The 21,550-nt window shown below is 45.0% G+C and overlaps 1 protein-coding gene and 1 pseudogene across 7 annotated transcripts in view; both read right to left on the minus strand.

The window, feature by feature from the left end:
- CCDC85A (coiled-coil domain containing 85A) overlaps positions 1-11,699 on the minus strand; it is a 232,407-nt gene extending 220,708 nt beyond the window's left edge. For 6 of the 7 annotated variants that reach the window (XM_037807382.1, XM_037807381.1, XM_037807380.1 and 3 more), the window contains exons 1-2: positions 11,326-11,699; positions 3,935-4,904 (exon numbers count right to left, since the gene is read on the minus strand). In XM_037807382.1, coding sequence (XP_037663310.1) covers positions 3,935-4,904; positions 11,326-11,580 — 1,225 coding nt within the window. In that variant the 5' untranslated portion in view covers positions 11,581-11,699. The remainder of the gene's footprint in view (positions 1-3,934; positions 4,905-11,325) is intronic. The other variant, XM_037807377.1, reaches the window with a different exon arrangement.
- LOC119512082 lies at positions 11,634-13,079 on the minus strand (annotated as a pseudogene).
- Between the last annotated feature and the right edge of the window lie 8,471 nt (positions 13,080-21,550).

The following is a 21,550-nucleotide window of genomic DNA, read 5'->3' on the forward strand; positions in this document are numbered from 1 at the left end:
ATGCAGCCAGATTGAAAACCACTCATTCTCAACTAGTGGTGTTTTGCCCTCCAGGTAACTTTTGGCAATTTCTGAAGACATTTTTGATTTGTACCAACTTAGGTGCTAGTTAGGTAGAGGCCAGAGATGCTGCTAGACAGCCTACAAGGCACAGAAGAACCCCCACAACAAAGAATTATTCCCTCCAAATGGTACTAGTGCCACTGGTAAGAAACCCTGTCCCAGACGAAGAGTTAGTTGTCGAAACAGCCTGCCCTTTCCATCTCACAAAAGAAGAAAACAAGCAATAAGAAACTTTCAGAAGGAAGACTTACAGCCTAACAAACAGTTCCAACAGGAACTTGTCTAACACAAGTGAACCGTTTTCTAGTGTGCACTCTCATTGGCTAGAAGGATGTTAAAGGAGGGCACGAAACTGCTGTTCACTGGAACAATAAGTAGGCAAATGAGTCAAACCCACCAGGATAATTAAGCAATCCATGATCACTTGTCTTTTTTTTTTTTTTAAGAAAAGATAAACAATAAAATGAAGAATGTTTCTCCTCCTGTTTATTATCACTTACTTCTAAGAACCGATGATACATGCCTCTAGAATTAAAATCAAACTATTTTTATTAAGTTTTCATCTGGACTCATAATGTCCAATGGGTGGACTACATGTAAGGGAATCTGCTCATAGAATCTTCTTTGTCTGGAAGGTCAACAATAAACAGAGCTATTGCTGGAAGAACATGAATGATCTATGGCACCCATAGCTTGCCTCAAAATTTAAAACTCCTGGGCTAAAAAGTTAAGCTAATAAGCAAAAATCTTGCAGCTGGTATCTGGAAGCAACTTTTGGATTCACTGTGGAAGAGGAAACTTTCACCTAAGAAAGAGTTCAACACAGTCATGTATTCCAGGTGAGTGAAATCCCCCTTCTCAACAGTTGAAGCTGTCAGTTTGTTCCCATTTATAGCTTCAATTAAGTTATTTACAAGTTTGGAATAGAGCAAGCAACCTGAATGAATGAACAAAATGCTTTAATAACTAGATGAAATAAGTGTTGAATCCACTTTCTACTTGCAAATAGAACTCTCTACATGTTGGAAAGAAATAGTTGATTTAATAACTTCTAAAGAAGTAAATACTGTCATGGATGTTTTATTCCGTTTAAAGGGTTTTTTCTGTTTGCTTTTGCTTTGTTTTTTAATCAACAATTAATTAAGAAGTGGAGATACAGGCTTAGATCTTTTTAAGAGAGTAAAAATACCTAAAATTCATCTTTGTGTTCCAGTTGGAGATTAAGCCAACTGTTTTAATCAAAGGAAACTCTTGAACATCAAGTTCATAAGCTATTTGTTCACTGAGTTTGTAACTGAAAGCACATCAGGATTTAATGAGGCCCAAGGCATAGTCAACTAACATAGCAATTTTTTCACTGATGTTCCCTCAATGTGCATATGCGTGTGTTACTGTCCTACAGGTAGGACACTAATTCCCCAATACTTATAATACGTATTTCATTTCTGTTTCATTCTAACCTGCCACAATGCAGATTCCCTTCCCACTTGCTTTCACCTGCTTTTTGTTCATGTAAAAAGATGAAAGTGATCATCCAAAACACTCATATCTCACACCAAGACCAAACAGAATGGCAATACCTGCAATTTGGGGTTAACCTGCACTACTGGTTCCTATCTGTTTATAAGCAAATCAATGACTCAAACAAATTGTGTGGGGATTTAAGAATATGAAAAAGCATATCATACCATCCATATCAAAAATTAATTTGTAGTGGCAGGATAAATACAAGCTATTAATGCCCATGTTTATAGGCTGATGATCCATAAACATCTCATTGTACACTTCATATTCCAATTAATTACCAAAGTAAAAATGCAATGCAAATGTACTACAAATATACTTTGGTGAGGATATCAACTGGCAGCAGATTTGTCACTTAAGAATGAGAAAACGTGAAGATGATGTAAGAATTAAGCTATAATATTATCTTATACTATATTGTCATTAAATTATCATGTCATTCTATAATAATACAACTATGTTAAATCAACTTTTGAACTAATTAAAGTTGTTAAATTTTAAGGAATATTTGCCTGACTCTCTAAGTTTATTTGAATCCAGGCAATAAATCAGGAGGCAATGTCATACCTTACTTTACTCACCTTCAAAATTTTCTTGGAAGTTAAATTATATATTGATTGAACTAGAGGAGTGCTTTATTTAGAACCTTTTGTAAAGAGAAGAATTGTTTTCTGAGTGAACCACCAAGCCCAAGGCATTTTCTTCTTGGTTCAGATACAAAGTTTTCTTAAAGCAGGGCACAACCATATTAACTTCTAAAACTCATTAGAAAGTAACTGAGAAATGGAAAAGTCATTCACTTTACCTTTCCATTAACCCATTACCCCCTAAAGCCAAGTTGCATTGCCAATGACCCATCTCCTGATGGCAACATACAACCAAAATATCTTTGCAAATGACTTTCATCTCTTGCAAATAACTAAGCAGCCAAGGCTGTCACTGTGGCTCCTGGAAAGACGGACTGAAGATTCAATCAACCTGGTAAAGGCACCAGCCCAGAGGCCTCAACACAAGGGGTGACTCGGCCTCTCTTGGCCTCCACCCCCCACACAAACAACCAAGAAAGCAGCATCCTCCTATCTTTCCCACCCTTTCTAGTTCCATTTGTGCTTAAAAACAACACTGAATACATTAGAAGTCAAGCTTCAGGAGTCAATTTTCAGCACTATGAGAGAAGGATTAGGATGAAATAGAATCCAACAGGTAAATCCTCAAGTACAATATTGAAAATTTACCCCTTCATGTCACTGCTAAAATTGGCAGCCTCCTCTACCACAGCTCAGAGCTGACTGCACATCGACTCTGGAGCAGTTTTCAAATGAAGCAAAAAATCTCAGATATTTGGAATGAAAAAAGCCCCAAAGTTTATAAAAACCAATCACTTTAGCTCTAACTCAACCATAGGTAACATAAAAGGATTAATCACTTTCTCTCTCTCTCTCTCTCTCTCTCTCTCTCTCTCTCTCTCTCTCTCTCTCTCTCTCTCTCTCTCTGTCTCTCAGAAAACTGAGCCTCTTCCAAAAGAAGCTGCAATGTGCTCAGGTTTAGAGCCGCCTCAGCAAAGGCAGCAGACATCATGTTTTGGAAACCAAAGGGATGTCCAAACCCTTCTGTACATTTTTAAAGACGTGCATTTAAACAACAAGGAAAGACAGCTCTTGTCATAGTCTCTGAGCATACTATCCAGAATATGCTTAAGGGAGTTTGGTGAGATGGTTAGGCGTGTTTGGGGTGAGTTGGGAAGGGAACCATTTGATGCATTTCAGAGGCAAAGAAAAATAATTTTCACAGTCACAGATTCATGCTATGGCCCCCAACATAAAATCCTCACGGTAAAGCAAGCCATATTTATGGGCATTCAGCCCAATATTAAACCTGTTTAGGGACAGCACATTTCCTCTTTACTGTTGCTTTTGTTTTTTGTAATAAATATTCATTTCTTCCTGTACATAAGCTATTGACTGGATTCAGAAATCTTCGGGTCACTAGTCAGCAAGTGAGCCCCAGTAGGAAACTGTATACAACTAGGAAAATGCTCAAGTTCAAGACCAAAGAATCTTAGGCCGGTTCTATTTTTATCTATTACTCAGGGTCCTATGGAATTATTCCTCTCCCTCCCCAACCCTCTGCCCCCACCCCTTTAGGGTTACTTGGTAACATAGATACTAAAAACAAATCGAAGATAAGAAACACACTTCACCATCTAGGGGCAAATGTTTGCTCCTCCCCACAACCCAGCCTCTAGACAAGCGCCTGCACTTTCTAATGTGGCTGGAAAGCCCTTCATCATTCCTTACTCTGTACTGAGCTGCCCCAGGCAAAGCATTCCCAGCACATACTGACCCACCGTTCATGCCACTGTAGACACTCCGGTGATGGGCTGACACATCCTCGGGACCCTGCCTTCGGAGGGTGCCCTCTCTGCTGCCTCCACCACTGCCACCTCCACCTGCTCCACTGCCTCCTCCCACGTGTTTGTGATCAGGACTTCCTCCATAATGCTGTTTGAGGTGCTCGGGGCTAGTGCCCCTGGCTCTGGGGAGATGCTCCAGGCTCCCACCTAGGGCATGTTTCTGAAGATGCTCCGGGCTCCCGCCGCTGTGCCTAGCGTTTTCAGGGCTGCCCCCAGGTCTGTGCTTCTGGAAGTGTTCAGGGCTCCCACTCAGCATGTGCTTGGGCAATGTTTCGGGGCTGCCCCCTGGGTGTGGGTGCCTTTGCTGTTCTGGGCTGCCCTTGCACAAGGGTTTATGGTGCTCCGGGCTGGGTCCTTTGAGTGCTTTCGGGTGATCCGGGGTCCCAGAGACCCTGGGTTTCTGCAGGTGCTCGGGGCTGGCACTCCTGTGCTTGGGGTGCTCTGGGCTGCCCTCGCCCCGGGCCTTCTGCAGGTGCTCAGGGCTGCCACTGCTGGCATGGTGTTTGTGGTGGTCAGGGCTGTTGGTGCTGCCTGTGCTAGAGGTGCTGCTGCCATCGCCCACATCCCGCACATATGGCGCTGTGGAGGCAGCAAGCTGGCACAGGCTGGCCTGGCTGTCGATAGAGCAGCGGCTGCCTGCACAGCCCGCGCCTTTCTCCTCATCCAGCAGCACACAGAGCTCCTTGAGCTCCATGTTCTCTTTCACTACTTCCTCCTGCTTCACCTCCAGCTCCTTCAGCTTCTGCAGGTATAAGGCCACTTCTTTGTGCATCACCCCAGCCGTGTAGCGGCCCAGTCTCTGCCACTCCCGGGACACCCTCTTGCCTTTCTGTCGGTCGTCATCCAGGAAACAGCAGAGGTCCCTCAGTTCCTGGTTGTCCTCCTGGAGTTTCTGGTTGATATCCTGCCAAAAGAGAGCCATATAAGCAATGTCATCAGGCTCAGACTTCCTGAGAGCGGGAGAGCCTGAATTAGTGAATTCTCTGTGATGTTAGGGAAGGGGCTGAGGGGGGCTGAGAGGAAGCTGGAAGTTTGAAGCTATCCATAAAAACAAAAATAGTATGTATGATTTTGTTCCCACATAATGTTTTACTTGCATTCTCATTTAATTTCCACCAAAACCCTTAGAGGTAAGAATTATCATGGTTCTTTTATAGAAGAGGAAACTGGACCTCCGAGAATTTCACTCATGCAAGGTCATCCAGCCATTATTTGGGGAGCAGCCAGTTAATTAACAGGAAACCAGTCAGTAATTAAACAAGATTCCCCTGCCCCACACTCAAGGAAGAAAGATGTCTGCTTGTGACCTGTGAAATGCTTAAAAGCTCTGAGGCAATAGCTTTACAGGATTTCAATCTCATTAGCAAGCCTTTCACCAGAGCATAGGACCAGCCCTGCTGAGTTTCTCTGCCCCATGACAGGGGATGAGCAGCCCCAATTCCCCCACTAGGGAATGCACAATTGCCTTCTGGTGGCATTTCAGCCCTGCACACCCAACCCCTATCTGCCATACATCTGGGTGCCTCTGGGCATCTCACAGTGAACACAAACACTGAGCTCTTGATTTTCAAACCCCTTCCCCTCTAATTGGCACCTCTCAGCAACGGCCACCTCCATCCACCCAGCTGCTCTTGATAGGAACCTGGGGTTTCCTAGCATCTCCACCTCCCTCATCCTCCACTTCCAAGCCAAACTACTCTTCCAAATTTTGTCTTGTCACTCCCATATTTAAAAACCTTAGCTTCTCACTGCCCTTAGGATAAAGTGCAAAATCCTTAAAATATTACAATGCTCTGATCCAGGCCTACTTCTCCAGCATTAACTCACACCATTCATTCATACATTCACAACTATTTAGTATCTATTATGTACTTGGTACTTTGCTGCGTGAACGCAGCAAAGACCCTGACATCCGTCATTCCAGTGGGGAAAACCGACAAAAACAAGTATAGAACAAAATGTCAGGCAGTGAAAAGTGCTGGGAAGAAAAACAAAGCGGGTTAAAGGATACTACTTTTTAAAAGGAGGTACCTCTGCACAGAAGGGAAACATCTGAGCAAGGACCCTAGTGAAATGAGGGCGCAAACCACGCAAACATCTGAAGATGATCCCAGGCAGACTGGGCAAGTACAAAAGACTTAAGACAAGGATGGGTAAGGCTTGGTGTCCTCCAAGTAGAGCTAGACCAGTGAGCCTCAAGCTCAGTGAGCCAGCAGGGCAGAGACGGGGAGCGAGGCTGGAGAGGGCAAGGGAGGCCAGGCAACACCCAGAGGCCAGCCAGGAGGCTACTCTTCTGCGCAAGGTGCCTTCAACTCACAACGAGATACCCTCTCCCTCTCATGCACCAGCCCCACCAACTCCAGCCCTGTTTCATTCCTCAGGGGCAAGTCCTTCCCCCTGTCGTCACCGGGAATACTCTTCCCCACACAGCCTTCATACCCCTTTAGGAGTCAATTCCCCACAGACCACTACCCCAAACTAAAGAAGAGCCCCTTCCAGGCTCCACCAATACCCCCTGGACTTTTCCTATCTGCACTTATTACAATTTGTAATCACAGATGTGTGAGTGTGGCTATTAGTTCAAGTCTATCCTTGCTAAACTAGAGTCACGAGAAGGGAGACCTGGTCTGTTCTGTTTATCTCTGTGTATCCAGAGTACATCACCCCCACTGTAGATAATGTAAACCAAGGAATTTTAAAACTGCATCCTGAAGTCCCAGCTGACCCTCCCTTCACACATATAGTAAAGGATCTAAATCAGAGGGTTCCCAAGTGTTTCTTGAACACTGTGGTTTGGTAGAACTAGAGGGAGAACTAGAGGTACTCAGAGAGGGGCCTTAATTCTCTTAAACTTGGGATAATTCCAACTCTTCCCATGATACTGACAAGAAAATAAACTAAAACATCTGCCAACCATGTCCTGTCCTTCACCTCCCAATAGTCACAAGGCCTAAGATGGGAGTGAATTTCAAGGCCTGTTGAAGACAAGGACCTGTGCAGCTTAGTTTTCAACTCCAATTCTAATTTCTGCCATCATCAACAATGCTGTTTCTTTGTTTCTAATGCCCAAATCTTCCTTTTGCTTCCCATTGCCATCTCCTGACCTCAGGTCTGGCCTTTTCCCACAGCCCCTCACCTGGCCTCCCTCATTGGTCAGCTCCAACCCCTCTCCCCTACCCCCAACCTCCAGCTCCCTCACTTGATCTAATCCAAGTCTTCTGGTCCAGACCAATCTTCCAAAGTGCTCCCTGCATGTTTTCTCTCTCTTGCTTACCAACCTTCATCAGCTTGCTATTGAATAAGCCACTTGGCCAGGTATGAAAGGCTCTCTTCTACTTTTCTACCTTTGGTTCCTTCTGTGTTGGCTAATTATAAACCCAACATATGAATTTATCTAAGGAGAAATTTCTCTCAGAAGTCTCCCCTGACACTACCATGAAGTAACTTTCCCACTGACTGCTTAATGTCTCTAACCCAAACCAGCCAGAGCACTCATCGGACATCATTTTTCTCTCTTTTCTAATGTACACACTTACTTTCCAAGGACAGAGTCCATTCTTTGCCTTTCTTTCCACAGGTGACACACCTGGCATGGTATCTTGCACATAGTAGACGCTCAAGACCTGTTTATAACCAAAACAGTCTACAGCTATAGCTCCTGACCACAGAATTTCTTACTATTGTTTTCAGCAGGCCCCTGCTATGTTAGTGTCTATGGTAATAAGAAAATAAATGACCCCTTGTCACCAATGTTTTAGGGGAAATCAGAAGCTAGGGTTACTGTGGGAAAATAATAAATGAAATTAATCTTTCTAAGCTTCAAAATTATTCAACATTTAGTTTAATCCCAGCATTTGATAGGAAGCTCAATTCATGCTCTTCTTTATCTAAATGAATCTCCATCTCAAAATACTTCCCTTTGAGTATCCTACAATTATTCCTGATCTCTCCAGAATTGGAAAGTCAACAGGAATGGGGCTACCACTGGCTTCAAGGAGCTAATGCCCTTTACAAGGGGAGTGAAATTTACTTCTCAGCATTCAAGTCACTACACACAAACTACTAGAGGTTCTGGCCCATTCAGAATATTATGACTCCTTCTTCCTATTATCAGTTTTCTTGGGACTATTATTTACTTTCCAATCTGAGCTATTTCTGTTGCCATCTGATGAACAGTTAAGCTTCCTCAAATGTTACAATGATACCTGAGTTGTCTTTTTCAAAACACGAGGTGCTCTTTCAACATGGCCACAGGTCACCAAATGCTATCCAAAGTCTAATGTGGACTTTAAAAAGTTTAAGCCTATTTCATAGCATGCCACTCAAACTTGAAATCTTAGGCTGCACAATCTAAACTACTGTATCTATGGTTAAAAAAGAATTGTTCTAATTTGTTATTTTTCTTCATGAGGGTGGGGGTGAGGGCTAGAAAGCAAGTATGCAGGCAATGCATTGCAAAAAACAAATCTACAGAGATTCAGTTCCTCCCCAAATCTCCCTCCCCTCCCTGGGATTCTGGGTCAGAGCAGTCTGAGTGTGGGAAGATGTTCAGCAGTCCGCAGATATAGTTCTTGAGAATCTAGTTTTTAACAGATCAGAACCCTAATATGAAACAACCCTAGACTACACATTTAAGCAAAGAATGTCAGCATTTTTAGAACATTTTATATCTGTGCGACCTTGAGAAGGCTATTTAACCTCACCAGGGTTTCTTCAGCTATGTATCTTTTTATCCTCATAAAACCTCATTGGCATTAAAATCCCCATTAAGCAGATGAGAAAACTGAGGCTCAGAGAGGTTAACACTTTGCCCAAGGTGCCCAAATCATCAGACTCCAAATCCCTTCTTTCCACTGCACCGTCTCCCAAATGTTTAAACACAAACAAGTTGGCTGGAGCTTTAATTCAGTAACTAGCCCCTTGAAGGAAAAGAACTAACAATCCCATCTCTCATGTCTACCGTGGCAGTACCACCTAGTACCCTTAAAAACGTGTACATGCAATTTCAAAAGCAGCTCACAGAAAGGGGCATAAAAAAGAAAAGTCTTGTGGCCTTAATTTATCCTAAACTTACGGTCCTCAATTGAGAGTCCCAAACCATCACAGCCAGAATAATGGTAAAAAGCTTTCATCCAGTTAAGCTTATTCAGCCAACCGCATTTATGGATCACTGTGGAATCCTAGGAAGCTGTGAGTAGAATGAAGAGAGGGGAGAAGGCCAGCCTCTCCGCAGGGCTCCCCCAGGGCACCCTCAGGGCTGGCCAGGGGCCTTGGAGGCTATCACCTGGCCATCGCCCAAGGATGACAGGAAGGTGAAGCAGAAGCCGTGTCCAGCAGTAACCTGCCCCGACCATTTCTGAACTTGAAAAGAAGGTGGACTAGAAATTCTTTTAACGCCAGGTCATGAATCCAACCACCAGATTTTCTTACTTGGGGTGCAACCACGCTTAACTGGCTAATACATGTTCATCTAAAGCACTCATACCACCTCCTCTACTCACACATACACATGCTCAATCCACACAGCCTACAGGACTTGCAAGTATTTCTGAGCACCATGTAACTAATCTCTAGGAAATAAATGGTTTCATTGAAAAGAAAACCTTTCCAGGTCACATTATGGTCCAAACCATGGAAGAAGATGAAAATGGAGTGTTACAAATCAATACCTTTATTAAGCTTTGCCTGTGAAACCAGATCCTGGTATACCTTCATATAACCTCTCCTCATGACAGTAAGTACCATTTTGTGTGGTTCCTATTTGTCAGGACCAGTGTTAAACCCTGACCTATGTTACTGTAATTCATCATCACAACACTCTAGGAGATGGTTATTACTCACATTTTCTTGATAAGTAAGATGAGGCCTGGCAAATGAAGATTCTAGATTTAAACCCACCTGGGAGTACCCATGATCATCCCCCTACACTAGCCTTCCTCTAGTCCCCAAAAAGCCTGCTACTTAATAAATACTCTGTTAGTAATGAACTAAACCAAAGGAGCCAGCCAGCCCTGGGATTTTTCTAACTGTGGGATTTACCTAACTGCACCCACCTGGGGACTGTATGACAGTCAATTTGGGCCTCCAGGGAGCACTGTCTTCCCCTGACTAGCACCCAGGTGAGCATCCAGAGATCAGCCCCTTCCACCGTCTTCGGCCCAAAATCCCAGAACCGGAGCTCTGAGAAGGGAGGCGGGGGGTTGGGGGGGGGGGGGGTCCAGAGGTGGGAGTGGGAAGGAGACAAGAACAGCATGTGCCTGCGCGAATTTGCTCCTGAGTCCCTGCAATGAGTTCGTTTGTCTCTGGCTTCCTATAAACAAAAGCTGAACAATGAGAGGAAGGAATACTAGCAGGCACCGGCGCAAGCTGTGGAGAGGAAGTTTGCGGTGACCGACAGGGCGGTTCCCGGTCACCGGTCTGCTGCAAACCGGTGGGCACACACTTTTACACCCAAAGCTCTCCAAGGAGAAAAGGGAGTTGGTGGGTTATTCTTCTTGTTTTCTTTCTTTTCTTTTCCTAACAGCAAAGAGGCAGAGCTGGCTCAAAAAGGAAGCATCATTGGTTGACACTTGGAGTTCTCCTTCAAAACCCTGAGCCTCCCAGTGTGACTCCCTTTGCCCCCAACCCATGCTGGATGAAATGAAAATTAAACTGGAGGTAAACCGGAGAGAGGAGGATAAGGCAATCCCAAGCGAAGCCATCCGAACTCGGGGAGAAGCAAAGCACGGGAACAGGTAGAAAACGTGACGGTGGAGCTTATGCTCCCCTGCGTCAGGTGACCCACGCGGATTCCAAGGGTGGCGCCCGCGGCTTCTCCTGGGCACCCCGCCAGCCCTGCTTCCCCGCGGCGGCGCCCTTTCCATGCCCTCTGCCCGCCCGAGAGCTGGTGGCGCCAGAACAGCGGTATCCTCGCCCTCCTCCCCCGCCAAAGGCGAAGATGCCCTGGACTCGCTCCTTCGTTCGCCTTTCCCCTGCCTGGCTGTCACCCGGCTTCTCAGAACACTGACTTCCCGGTTCTCTAGGAAATTAAAGATTCTGCGTACCCATCACCTCCCTCTCTGCCTTTCAGATTCTCTGGGGCCCGCTTCTCGGGCCAGTGGACTCAGAATGAGAGTTCAGTGCTGGGACTCCCCGTGAAGAGAAGAGAAAGGGGTCAAACGTCTCCAAAGTTTGAAAAAGTTTCCAAAGGTCTGGGGATGGTGGGGGGTGGGGGTGGGGAGGTCACCTGTTGTTCGAGAGAGGGAAGGTTTGCCTGGCCCCACCTCCCCAGGGTGCATCGCTTCCCGCCCCGCCAAGCCGAGCGTCTAGCCTTGCCCCACGCTCACCTTGAGCCCGCGGATCTCGCCCAAGTGCAGCTGCAGGCGGCGGTTCACCTCGCGGATGAGGTTGCTGTGGTCCAACATCGCGCTCACCTTTTCGGCCTCCGCGCGCCGCAAGCTGCGGATCAGCTCCTCCTTGCTCCACTGCAGCAGCTCCTCATCCGACACTTTGGACAGGTCCTCCACCGCGGCAGCCGCGGATGGGCCAGCGGTGGCTGGGGGACAACTTTCCGCCGCTGCGCCTCCGGCCGCCTTCGACATAATGTCCGTAGGGTGGCAGGTGCGAGTGGGTGGAAAAGGCAAAGCGGCTCCCGAAGGTGCGGACGCAGCAGGGCTGCCTCCGCTCACACCCGTGTGCGCTCAGGCGAGTCAGCTGCACCGTCCGGGGGCCGCGGGGGTGGGGCGGCGGGGGTCGCGCTGGGCGCCCATCCTACCTCGGCATTCCCGCGCGCAACCAAGGCCGGGCAGCCACCAGCGCGCTGCTGCCGGGGCCTGTCCCAACTCCGCACAAGTCCATGGTGATGGGCGCCGGGAAGCGGGCGCTGCAGGGGAGCGGCCGAGAGAACCGCGCCCCCGTTTCCCTGCCCTCTCCTCTGCCCTAATTCGAGACTGTCGCCGCACACTCTCACACACTCACCACGCACTTTCCTCCCCCCTTGCCAGCTGCAGCCCCCGGCTTCTCTCCTCTCCTAGCCCCCAGAGGGCGTGCCGAACTTCACGGCGCCTCCGGGGCTGCTCTAGTGGTGCAGCCGCCGCTGCCCAACGGGCCCGCGCGGCCAGTCGTCTGCGCTCCTCCTCATGCCTCTTCGGCGCCTGCCAACGCCGCTTCGAGGCCGCTCCGGGAAGCCTTCGACTTGCAGAGCGAAGCCGAACCGGCAGGAGGAGGAGCCTGGAGCCGCAGCCGCCAGCAACACCTCCTACGCCGGCCGGACGCGGCTGCCACTCGACCGCTTCCCAGGCCCCCGAGGGGCGCTCCCCGCTATCCCGCCGGGGAAATCTGGGAGCGCGGTTCCTCCGGCGCCGGGGCGCGGGCGGGGCGGAGAGAAGGAGAAGTGCGAGGGGCTGTGGCCGCGGCGGCTTTGGGAGGCTCGCGCGCGCCACCGTGTGGCGGACGCTCCCTCCCCCGCCCCCTGCACGCCAGGCTTGTCTCTAGGCAGGGGAAGCAGCTGCCGACCAAAATGACAGGTGCTTGGTATTTAGAGAAAATTTCAGGAAAGAGGGGTAGGAGGACCTGAGGGGTGGCCGTCTGTATGCACCTTGAAGAATTGGAGAAGAGGCCGGTGGCAAAAGAAAAAATAAAAAATTGTTTGGAGGGGTAGGCAGAAGGACATTTAAGAAACTCCTAATGCTTTGAAAAGGGGGAAAAGAAGCTGAAGGGCAAGGCTTTTTAGGGACCACCCACCCCCAGTCCCAGGACTTTGTCCTTTTTGAAATTCCACTGCTTTGTGAAGAAGCTTCAAGGGAAGGTACTGGATCTTTTTTTAAAAATATTTGAAAAACATTAAAGCCTTTAGGGGAAAATAAAATTCCTTCATCTCCTGCTTCCTGAGCCCTGGATTTTAAGGTCAGCGCAGTCACCTACCCTCCAGCAAAGCAGGGCCCCTTAGGCAGGCTGAAATGCCAGCCAAGTAGATTTCCATTTTCTTCTGAGCTACTGATGGCTAGTTTAGATGCCAGGTTTGGCTTTTTTTTATGATGGTAATTTCTGGAAAGAGGGTTCTATCTTTGGGCTACAAGGTAGAAGCCTCTCCCACCCCCATTCTACCCTCTTTTACCTGAAGCAGTGAATGCTCTCCTCTCTGGGATGACCAGGCCAGAAAACTGCAGGGATCTATCCCCTCAGGGCTCCAGAAAACCAGGGTGCAGAGGGAATTATCCCCATCTAGTAGGATGAGTTCCTCCACCAGCTGGCCAATATGTGTCCCTGATAGCACTGCCACCTGTTAAAAAATGATCAATTTAGCGATTTGCTGAGACCTGGCTTTCTGGAGAGCAAGGCAAGATGATGCTGCCTTTTCCCTGCTTGCATGCCCACAGAAGGCTTTCCTCAGCACAGCTTCTAAGACCAGCTTTGGCACAGGAAGATGGGATAATTAATGTACATGAAGTGCTTTATTGAGTTATCTTACAGAAATGCAATCTCATTTTCACTGATGTTACATTCAGGCAGTCCCTTGAATGGAAAAAAGGAACCATCACCTCTGTTTATTCCTCCATCACAAGATTGTTCTTCAAGAATCCTATTCTAAACGACACAGCCTGCCCCTTCTAGGCTAATTCCCTCAGATCATTTAGTACCTAAGTAGATTTTAGAAGGCAGACACATGCTTGAGAGAAAGAATTGGAATTGTGCTGGAAGGACAAGGAAGAAAAAATTCAAAGAAAATTTTCTCCACAAATTTATATACTCTAAAAGCTGCTAACTACTTAACTAGATCACCATGATGAGGTTTTTTTTTTTTAATCTTCATTTTATTGAGATATATTCACATACCACGCAGTCATACAAAACAAATCGTACTTTCGATTGTTCACAGTACCATTACATAGTTGTACATTCATCACCTAAATCAATCCCTGACACCTTCATTAGCACACACACAAAAATAACAAGAATAATAATTAGAGTGAAAAAGAGCAATTGAAGTAAAAAAGAACACTGGGTACCTTTGTCTGTTTGTTTCCTTCCCCTATTTTTCTACTCATCCATCCATAAACTAGACAAAGTGGAGTGTGGTCCTTATGGCTTTCCCAATCCCATTGTCACCCCTCATAAGCTCCATTTTTATACAATTGTCTTCGAGATTCATGGGTTCTGGGTTGTAGTTTGATAGTTTCAGGAATCCACCACCAGCTACCCCAATTCTTTAGAACCTAAAAAAGGTTGTCTAAATTGTGCATAATAGTGCCCACCAGAGTGACCTCTCGGCTCCTTTTGGAATCTCTCTGCCACTGAAGCTTATTTCATTTCCTTTCACATCCCCCTTTTGGTCAAGAAGATGTTCTCCGTCCCACGATGCCAGGTCTACATTCCTCCCCGGGAGTCATATTCCACGTTGCCAGGGAGATTCACTCCCCTGGGTGTCTGATCCCACATCGGGGGGAGGGCAGTGATTTCACCTTTCAAGTTGGCTTAGCCAGAGAGAGAGGGCCACACATGATGAGGTTTTAATGTTTCTAATTTTGATCACTGGTTCAGGATAATTATTGAATAATATTTCTCTAGGTTGCTAAAGTCATGTGTCAATTAGGAAGCATGTTTGGCAGTTGTTTAGGAAACTGAGTTCTGGGGAGATTTATGATGCAGAATTATTAATGCAATAGGTAGCAAATAAAACTACCCTGCCTAAAACCCTTCAGTGGCGTCTCAGTACCTTTCCACAGAGTGAAGCCACATTCCTCATCAGAACACATAAGACAGACACAGTCTGGCCCTTGTCTACTGCTCCAGCTCCACTTCTCACCATTCCGTGCTTCACATATTCTACTTTAAGTGCCAGACTGCTTGTGGCTACCTATTGGCACTCTCCTTGACTGTGCCCCACAGATGCTATTCTCTCATGCATGGATCACCTTCCCTGCCTTTTTCCCCATGGACAACTCCCACAGGCATCTTTCCACAGCATGCAGCCTTCCACAGACACCATTTCCCCAGTGGCGTATCCTCTCTACTCCCATAACCCCCAGGGCATTCTTCTAGCCCAGCACCTAAACAGAATATTGAATTACAGAAAATTTTAGACAGCAGCTCAGACTAACCCAATCCAATCCAAAAACAGGGTTTAGCTCCAGCTAAAATTTAACATTCTTTCTTTTCTGCTTTCTGCAAACCCTACAGACTTCTGTCATGCCCTACAGAACTCTTTGTTGCAATTAGGGATACTATTGAGGAAACTGCTCAATACATCCCATAACGCCTTATTATGACACTGTAAATTTAATCTATGTGATTCTCTGGGCAACTCAATAGTTTAAATCTCACAGATACTGTTAACTATGCAACTGGTGTGTATTCCCCTTTGCACTGGCTGCTGGGAAATTCAGATCAAAACCTGTGGCTGACCTTCAGCAATTTAGACATGACTTTAAAGAATGAATTTTTTTTACTAACCTGGCTTCCATCATTTTCTTACTTTCAAATTTCCCCATTCCAATTTCTTCTTTTTTACCTTGTAATGTATGTATCTTTTTAAGTTATCTCCATTTTTTTTTATTATTAAGGCAGAGAAGAGAGGAAGGAAGGAGAAGGTAGGTCTTGTCTTCAATCACAGACCTTATTTATTATTTATTTTAGTACCTTCTCCTCTGTTGGTCCCTAAGCACCTTGAGGACACGGACCACTTCTTAACACAGACTTAACACTTAATAAAGGAAGAAGAGAGAGGGGGAGTGAGGGAACAACCTTGCCTGAGCCTTTGTTCAGATTTTATTTTTAATCCCTCTTAATTAGAATGACTCTCCACCCTCAATACTTCTACAAGACCTCTTCCTTAAAGAAAATATTAATTACAATTTAGTATGTACTATTTTGGAAGTCAGAGAACTATTACGCAGTTTGGAAATTTTTTTCACATTTTTTCAAAATTGTTTAACTGTAGGATAATATGGTACTTTAATGAGTTGGCCTCAAATCCCTGTAAAATGCACTTATGTGACATGTATTTGCTGATGATGCCAGACATAAGAAACCCTACTGAATGAACAAGGTTAAGGTTTATCTAATTTCATCTGCATTGTGTCAATTAGCACAGGCAGCCACTGAAACATCAAATGTTGCACTAAGAATCAATTTCCCAGGCAATACTTCAAAACTCAATCGGAGTTCATTAGATTTTAGCTCTGTTGCCAAATTCCTAAGTCCAGCCTCAAAGAACATGGCCATTGTGTGGAGCTGGTGAGTTGCTAGCTGGGTATCCCAGTAATAATAGGCTCTCTGGTGGTGATGGGAACCCCCAAAAGACACCTCCACTGTGCACCTCTCCAGAAGTGATTTTCCTTATCCAGCCCCACAAACTGAACATTTAGGAGCTTCCTTGCCTTTATTGAAACTGCCAGGGAAGGGTTGATGGAACTACCAGGAGCACCCAAGAGAGAGTTGTCCAGCCAGCCTGCCCCCGAGATTGTTAACTTCCCAGATGTCTTTTGGCTCTTGGAAACACCTGTTCTTCTCCTTTCCGCCCAGCCTCACAGGTGCACTCTGTGGCTGGCCTGAGACATGCATCCCAGGAAGGAAAGCCTAGGGCAGAGGGTATTTGAGGAGCCCACGATTTTCTGTAATTTGAGAAGAAAACCAGGGACCTTTGTGACATAATCCCTGGACTATTAGTGCTATTTCACACTTTTAACCCACTAAAGACTGAGACACTTTCTCAACCTTGGCTGCATATTAGAATTACCTGGGAGTTTTAAAACATCCTGATGCCCCACCCCAGAGATTCCAATTTAATATGTCTTGGGTAGAGCCTGGACATTGGAAGTTTTAGAAGCTCTCCAGATGATTCTAATGTGGAGCAGTTTGAGGATAACTGTTATAGATAGTATAGTGCACTGTCCAACAGAAATATAATGCAAGCCACAAATGCAAGCCACATATGTAACTGTAAATTTTTTTAGTGGTCATGTTAAAAAAGTAAAAAGTAACAGGTGATCCAAATTTTAATAACATGTTTTATTTAGGCAACTATCTCCAAAATATTACCATTTCAACATATTGCCAACATAAAAACTTATCCATAAGATATTTTACTCGTGTGTGTGTGTGTGTGTGTGTGTGTGTGTGTGTGTGTGTGTGTAGTAAGTCCTCAAAATCTGTTATGTACTTTACACTGTAGCACATCTCATTTCAGACAAGCCACATTTCAAGTGCTCAAAAGGCACATGTGACTTTGACTACCATTTTGGACAGAGCAGCTGTGGCCCAATAGGTTGGGGGCGAGAGAGTGGCACCTGTGGTAGACTGAGTACTGCCCCCCTTCCCCACCAAAAAAAAAAAAAAATCCATGCTCTAATCCCTGGAACCTGTGAATGGCAGCTTCTGGCAAAACAGACATTGCAGATGTGATTAAATCAAGGCTCCTAAATTGGAGCTCTTATTCATTTTTCATGGGACTGTATAATGGTACAGCCACTCTCTGGAAGATAGTCTGGTGGTTCCTTAGAAAACCAGATATAGAATTACCCTTCAATCCAGCAATTTCACTTCTCGGTATACATCCAGAAGATCTAAAAGTGGTGACACGAACAGATATTTGCACACCAATGTTCATAGCAGCATTATTCACAATTACCAAGAGATGGAAACAATGCAAATATCCTTCAACAGATGAGTGAATAAACAAAATGTGGTATATACACATGATGGAATAGTACACGGCAGTAAGAACGAATGAGGTCATGAAACACATGACAACATGGATGAACCTTGAAGACATAATGCTGAGTGAAATAAGCCAGGGACAAAAAGAGAGATATTATATGTTACCACTAATGTGAACTCTGTGAAAAATGTAGAATAAATGGTTTATATTGTAGAATGTAGGGGACCTAGTGATAGACAGCAAATAGTGAAGGGGGAATGATAATCTAATAAGAATAGATAAGTTATGGAGGGTAAACTCAATGTTATGGGAATGCTCAGAAACAATTATGGTTTGTTAATTTTGGGGGGGTATGGCAAGAACAAGTTGGCAGCAATTTAGACATTTTAGGCTATTTGTTTTCTTATTCCTTGGTTTGGTTATAGTTTATTTTCTTGGGGTAGGGTAGGAACATGTTGAAAGAAATGTAGTTATTTTAGGTTATTTTTCTTATTCCTTTGTTTGGTTATGGTTTGTTAATTTTCTTGGGGTATGTTAGGAACATGTTGGAAGCAATGTAGTTATTTTAGGTTATTTGTTTTTTTCTTATTCCTTTGTTTTGGTTTTGGTTGAAACTTTTTTTATTGTTTGTTTTTTAATTTCTTGATAAAGTTAAAGAAATATAATGAATGAATGTTAAAAAAAAAGTAAATGAACAATGGGAGGAGGAGGGAAATGGAATGTTTTGCATATTCTTTTTAATTTTTATTTTTATTTTATTTTTTTGGAGTAATGAAAATGTTCAAGGATTGATTGTGGTGATGAATGCACAACGATGTTACTATGAACAACTGATTGTGCACTTTGGAGGATTGTATGTTATGTGAATATATCTCAATAAAATTGCATTTAAAAAATAAAAACAAAAAAAATTAATTGATTAATTAATTAATCAAGGCTCCTGAGGTGGGGAGATTATCCCAGATTATCTGGGTGGGTCCTAAATGCCCCCATGTGTATTCTTTTAAGAGGGAGGAAGAGAGAGATTTCACACAGACAGGAGAGGAGGCGGCACTGTGACCACAGAGGCAGAGGCTGGAGCGACGCAGCCCCAAGGCAAGGAACACTGGCAGCTCCCAAAGCTGGAAGAGGCAAAGAACAGATTCCCCCTAGAGCTTCCGGAGTGAGCACAGCCCTTGCTTTTGGCTCCGTGTGACTCACTTCAGACTTCTGGTCACTAGAACTGCGAGGGAATAAGTTTTTGTTGTTTTAAGCCACCAGTTTGGTGGTAGTTTGATACAGCGGCCATAGGAAATGAATACACCACTTATGTCAAAGCACTTCATTTTATCTGTATTGTGGTAGTTCTCGCAACTGGTTGGATACCTATTGATTTTTTCTATGAGAGCATAAGCTTTTGGAGGACAGGGACCTGTAAATGAACCCTCCACCACTACGGCCAAGTAAATTTTTTGTTGTAGAAGCACAGTAAAGGTTGATCAAATATATCTGAAGCTCAGCCTCTGAAGTGCTCACATTCAGGTGTGCACACGGAAAAGCAAGAAAGGAAGGCTGCCTTCCTGAAGCAATCTCCACTGGGGAAAGCTACAGCTCACAAACAACCTAGACCTGCCTGCCCCGGACACTTGAAGTGTTTTGAGAAGCTGTAACCTCTGGAGTAGGGAAAAGGAACAAAGTGCTAAAAGCAGGGACTGCCTAACAGGTCTGACCCCCAAGGCTGCCTCCCAGCAGAACTGGCCCACCCCTGGCTGTCCCAGGACAAACCCCCACCCCCACCACGGGATCTGAAACTTTTCTATCCCTTTGCTAAGCTGCCCGAAATAGCCACCACGAAGAGCCTCACAAGTGAAAATACCTCTTCGCACATTTGCTCAGTAAGATTGTTTTTCTCCAAACAGAAGTCAGCCTCCCTGAGGAGGTGCAAGTTTGATTGGGAAGTCTGCTTTTAGGCAGGACAGTTTCTCAAAGAAGAGTCCAGGACCTGGAAACATCAGTTTCACCTGGCTCTGTTTGCTTAAAACGCCCACCCACATATAATTAAAAATTACAAAAGACAGACTGAAATGGGAGGTTTACTTGCCACTTTTCAGATCAGAAGCTTCTAAGAGGCAAAGTCACAGTATAACAGGACAAGAACTGTCACAAGGCACATGATCTTACTGATTCATTTCTGAGATGGGTGTTGTCTCATCCTACAGATGAGGAATCCAAAGCATGGGCCAGACTCATGCAATTAACATGGAGTGCCATTCTGATGGTCACCTTCGCCAGAAGATGTAGGAAGTGTAGGGGACTCTACGGGTGGCTTTCAGGGCCCAACCTTCCATGGCAGCCTTCAAGAAGTAGCACAGGAGTCTTCTCTGTTGGATAAAGTGAGATTTGGATTTTTGGCAACAGCAAAGGGTGAGAACAGGTTCTGAAGAAGACAGAAAAGGAGTCCTTGTGCCACTGCTACCTGGGAAAGGAATCCTGATTGCAGAATAATTTGCAAGGAAGGGGATGGTAACTTGGGAATGTTTGTTTCTGTGGTAGCATCTAGAGAAGCTTCTAAAGTATGCTTTTCCCACCCCAGGCAGGTTTGCATATGATGCTCTCTGCTTAAGCATACTACTCAGTCACCCATCACTTTACTGCTAGATAATTCCTACACTTCAAGATTCAGCTATAATGTCACTTTAATGTCACCTAAAGATGCCATCACTGGCTGGCTCATCTAAAATATCTACTCCTTCATCTTTATTTCATCACCTTGTTTGTTTCCTTCACAACACTTAAAATTTGCAACACTTTCTATTTTGCTTGCTCACTTTCCACAGAAAGCTGTGAAAGGCATGCAGGAAAGGGTTGGGTTTGTGTTATTCACTGTTACCTCCCCAATGACTAGCACAGTGCCTGACCTGCAGTAGGTACTCAGTAGTTCTTTTGTTGAATGGGTAGGTTGCAGGTGTTTAAATTTGCTGATCACCACGCTGTACTTAAATAATACATATTCCCTCAAGAAACTCACTTGGTTGGTCAGAGGTGAGGCCCTGGAATTGTGTATTTGAAGGCTGCTCCTTGGCTGTCTCTGGGGCAATAGGTCAGTAGAACAGCACTTGAGACCGTATGCCTGCCTCCTCCACATAGTTTTTATTTATTCTCTTTGCAGTGAGAATCTTGGCAAGAGCCTAATCCACACAGTCAGTTCTGGGTCTTCAGGATGCCTGAGAGGATGCTACAAATCCTATTTGCAAAAAAGGCATGTGGTGGTTTGAAGCTGTTTGTACCCCAGGAAAAAAATGTTCTTATATTTAATCCATTCCTGTGGGTGTGAACCTATTATAAGTAGGATCTTTGGATGAGGTTACTTCACTTAGGTGTGTCTTAATCCTATTACTGGAGCCCTTTATAAATGGAATGAAATTCAGACAGAGAGAAAACAACAGGAAGGAAGGAGCTGAAATTGAACCTGGAAAAGAAGGAAGTGACCAGGAGATGCTGCCATGTGCACTGCCATGTGAAAAACGAACCAAGGATCACCGGCAGCCAGCCGCAGAATGCCATGGTCTTCGGGAAAAACGCATCGCCTGGATGATGCCTTGATTTGGACATTCTCCTGGCCTCAAAACCATGAGTGAATAAATTCCCATTGTTTAAACCAACCCGTTTCATGGAATTTGCTTGAACAGACTAGGAAACTAAAACAAGCCATGAATGAGATTTGGGGGCAAATGGTCCCTCCCATACACCCTGAGTTACTCCCAAGCAAAAAGAGAAAAGACCACCAAAGTCTTTGGGGAATACCCAGGGTAGCCAAGGAACTCCACAATCAAGAAAACTGATTCCAAGTTCCCTGGGACCTGAAATTGACACCTATCCTTTGGGGGCTTACAAAAGAACCGTAAGTCTCTAAGAAGCTAGACCACCTAAGATTG

Source organism: Choloepus didactylus, chromosome 17, assembly GCF_015220235.1.
Source record: "Choloepus didactylus isolate mChoDid1 chromosome 17, mChoDid1.pri, whole genome shotgun sequence".
NCBI classification, from domain to species: domain Eukaryota; kingdom Metazoa; phylum Chordata; class Mammalia; order Pilosa; family Megalonychidae; genus Choloepus; species Choloepus didactylus.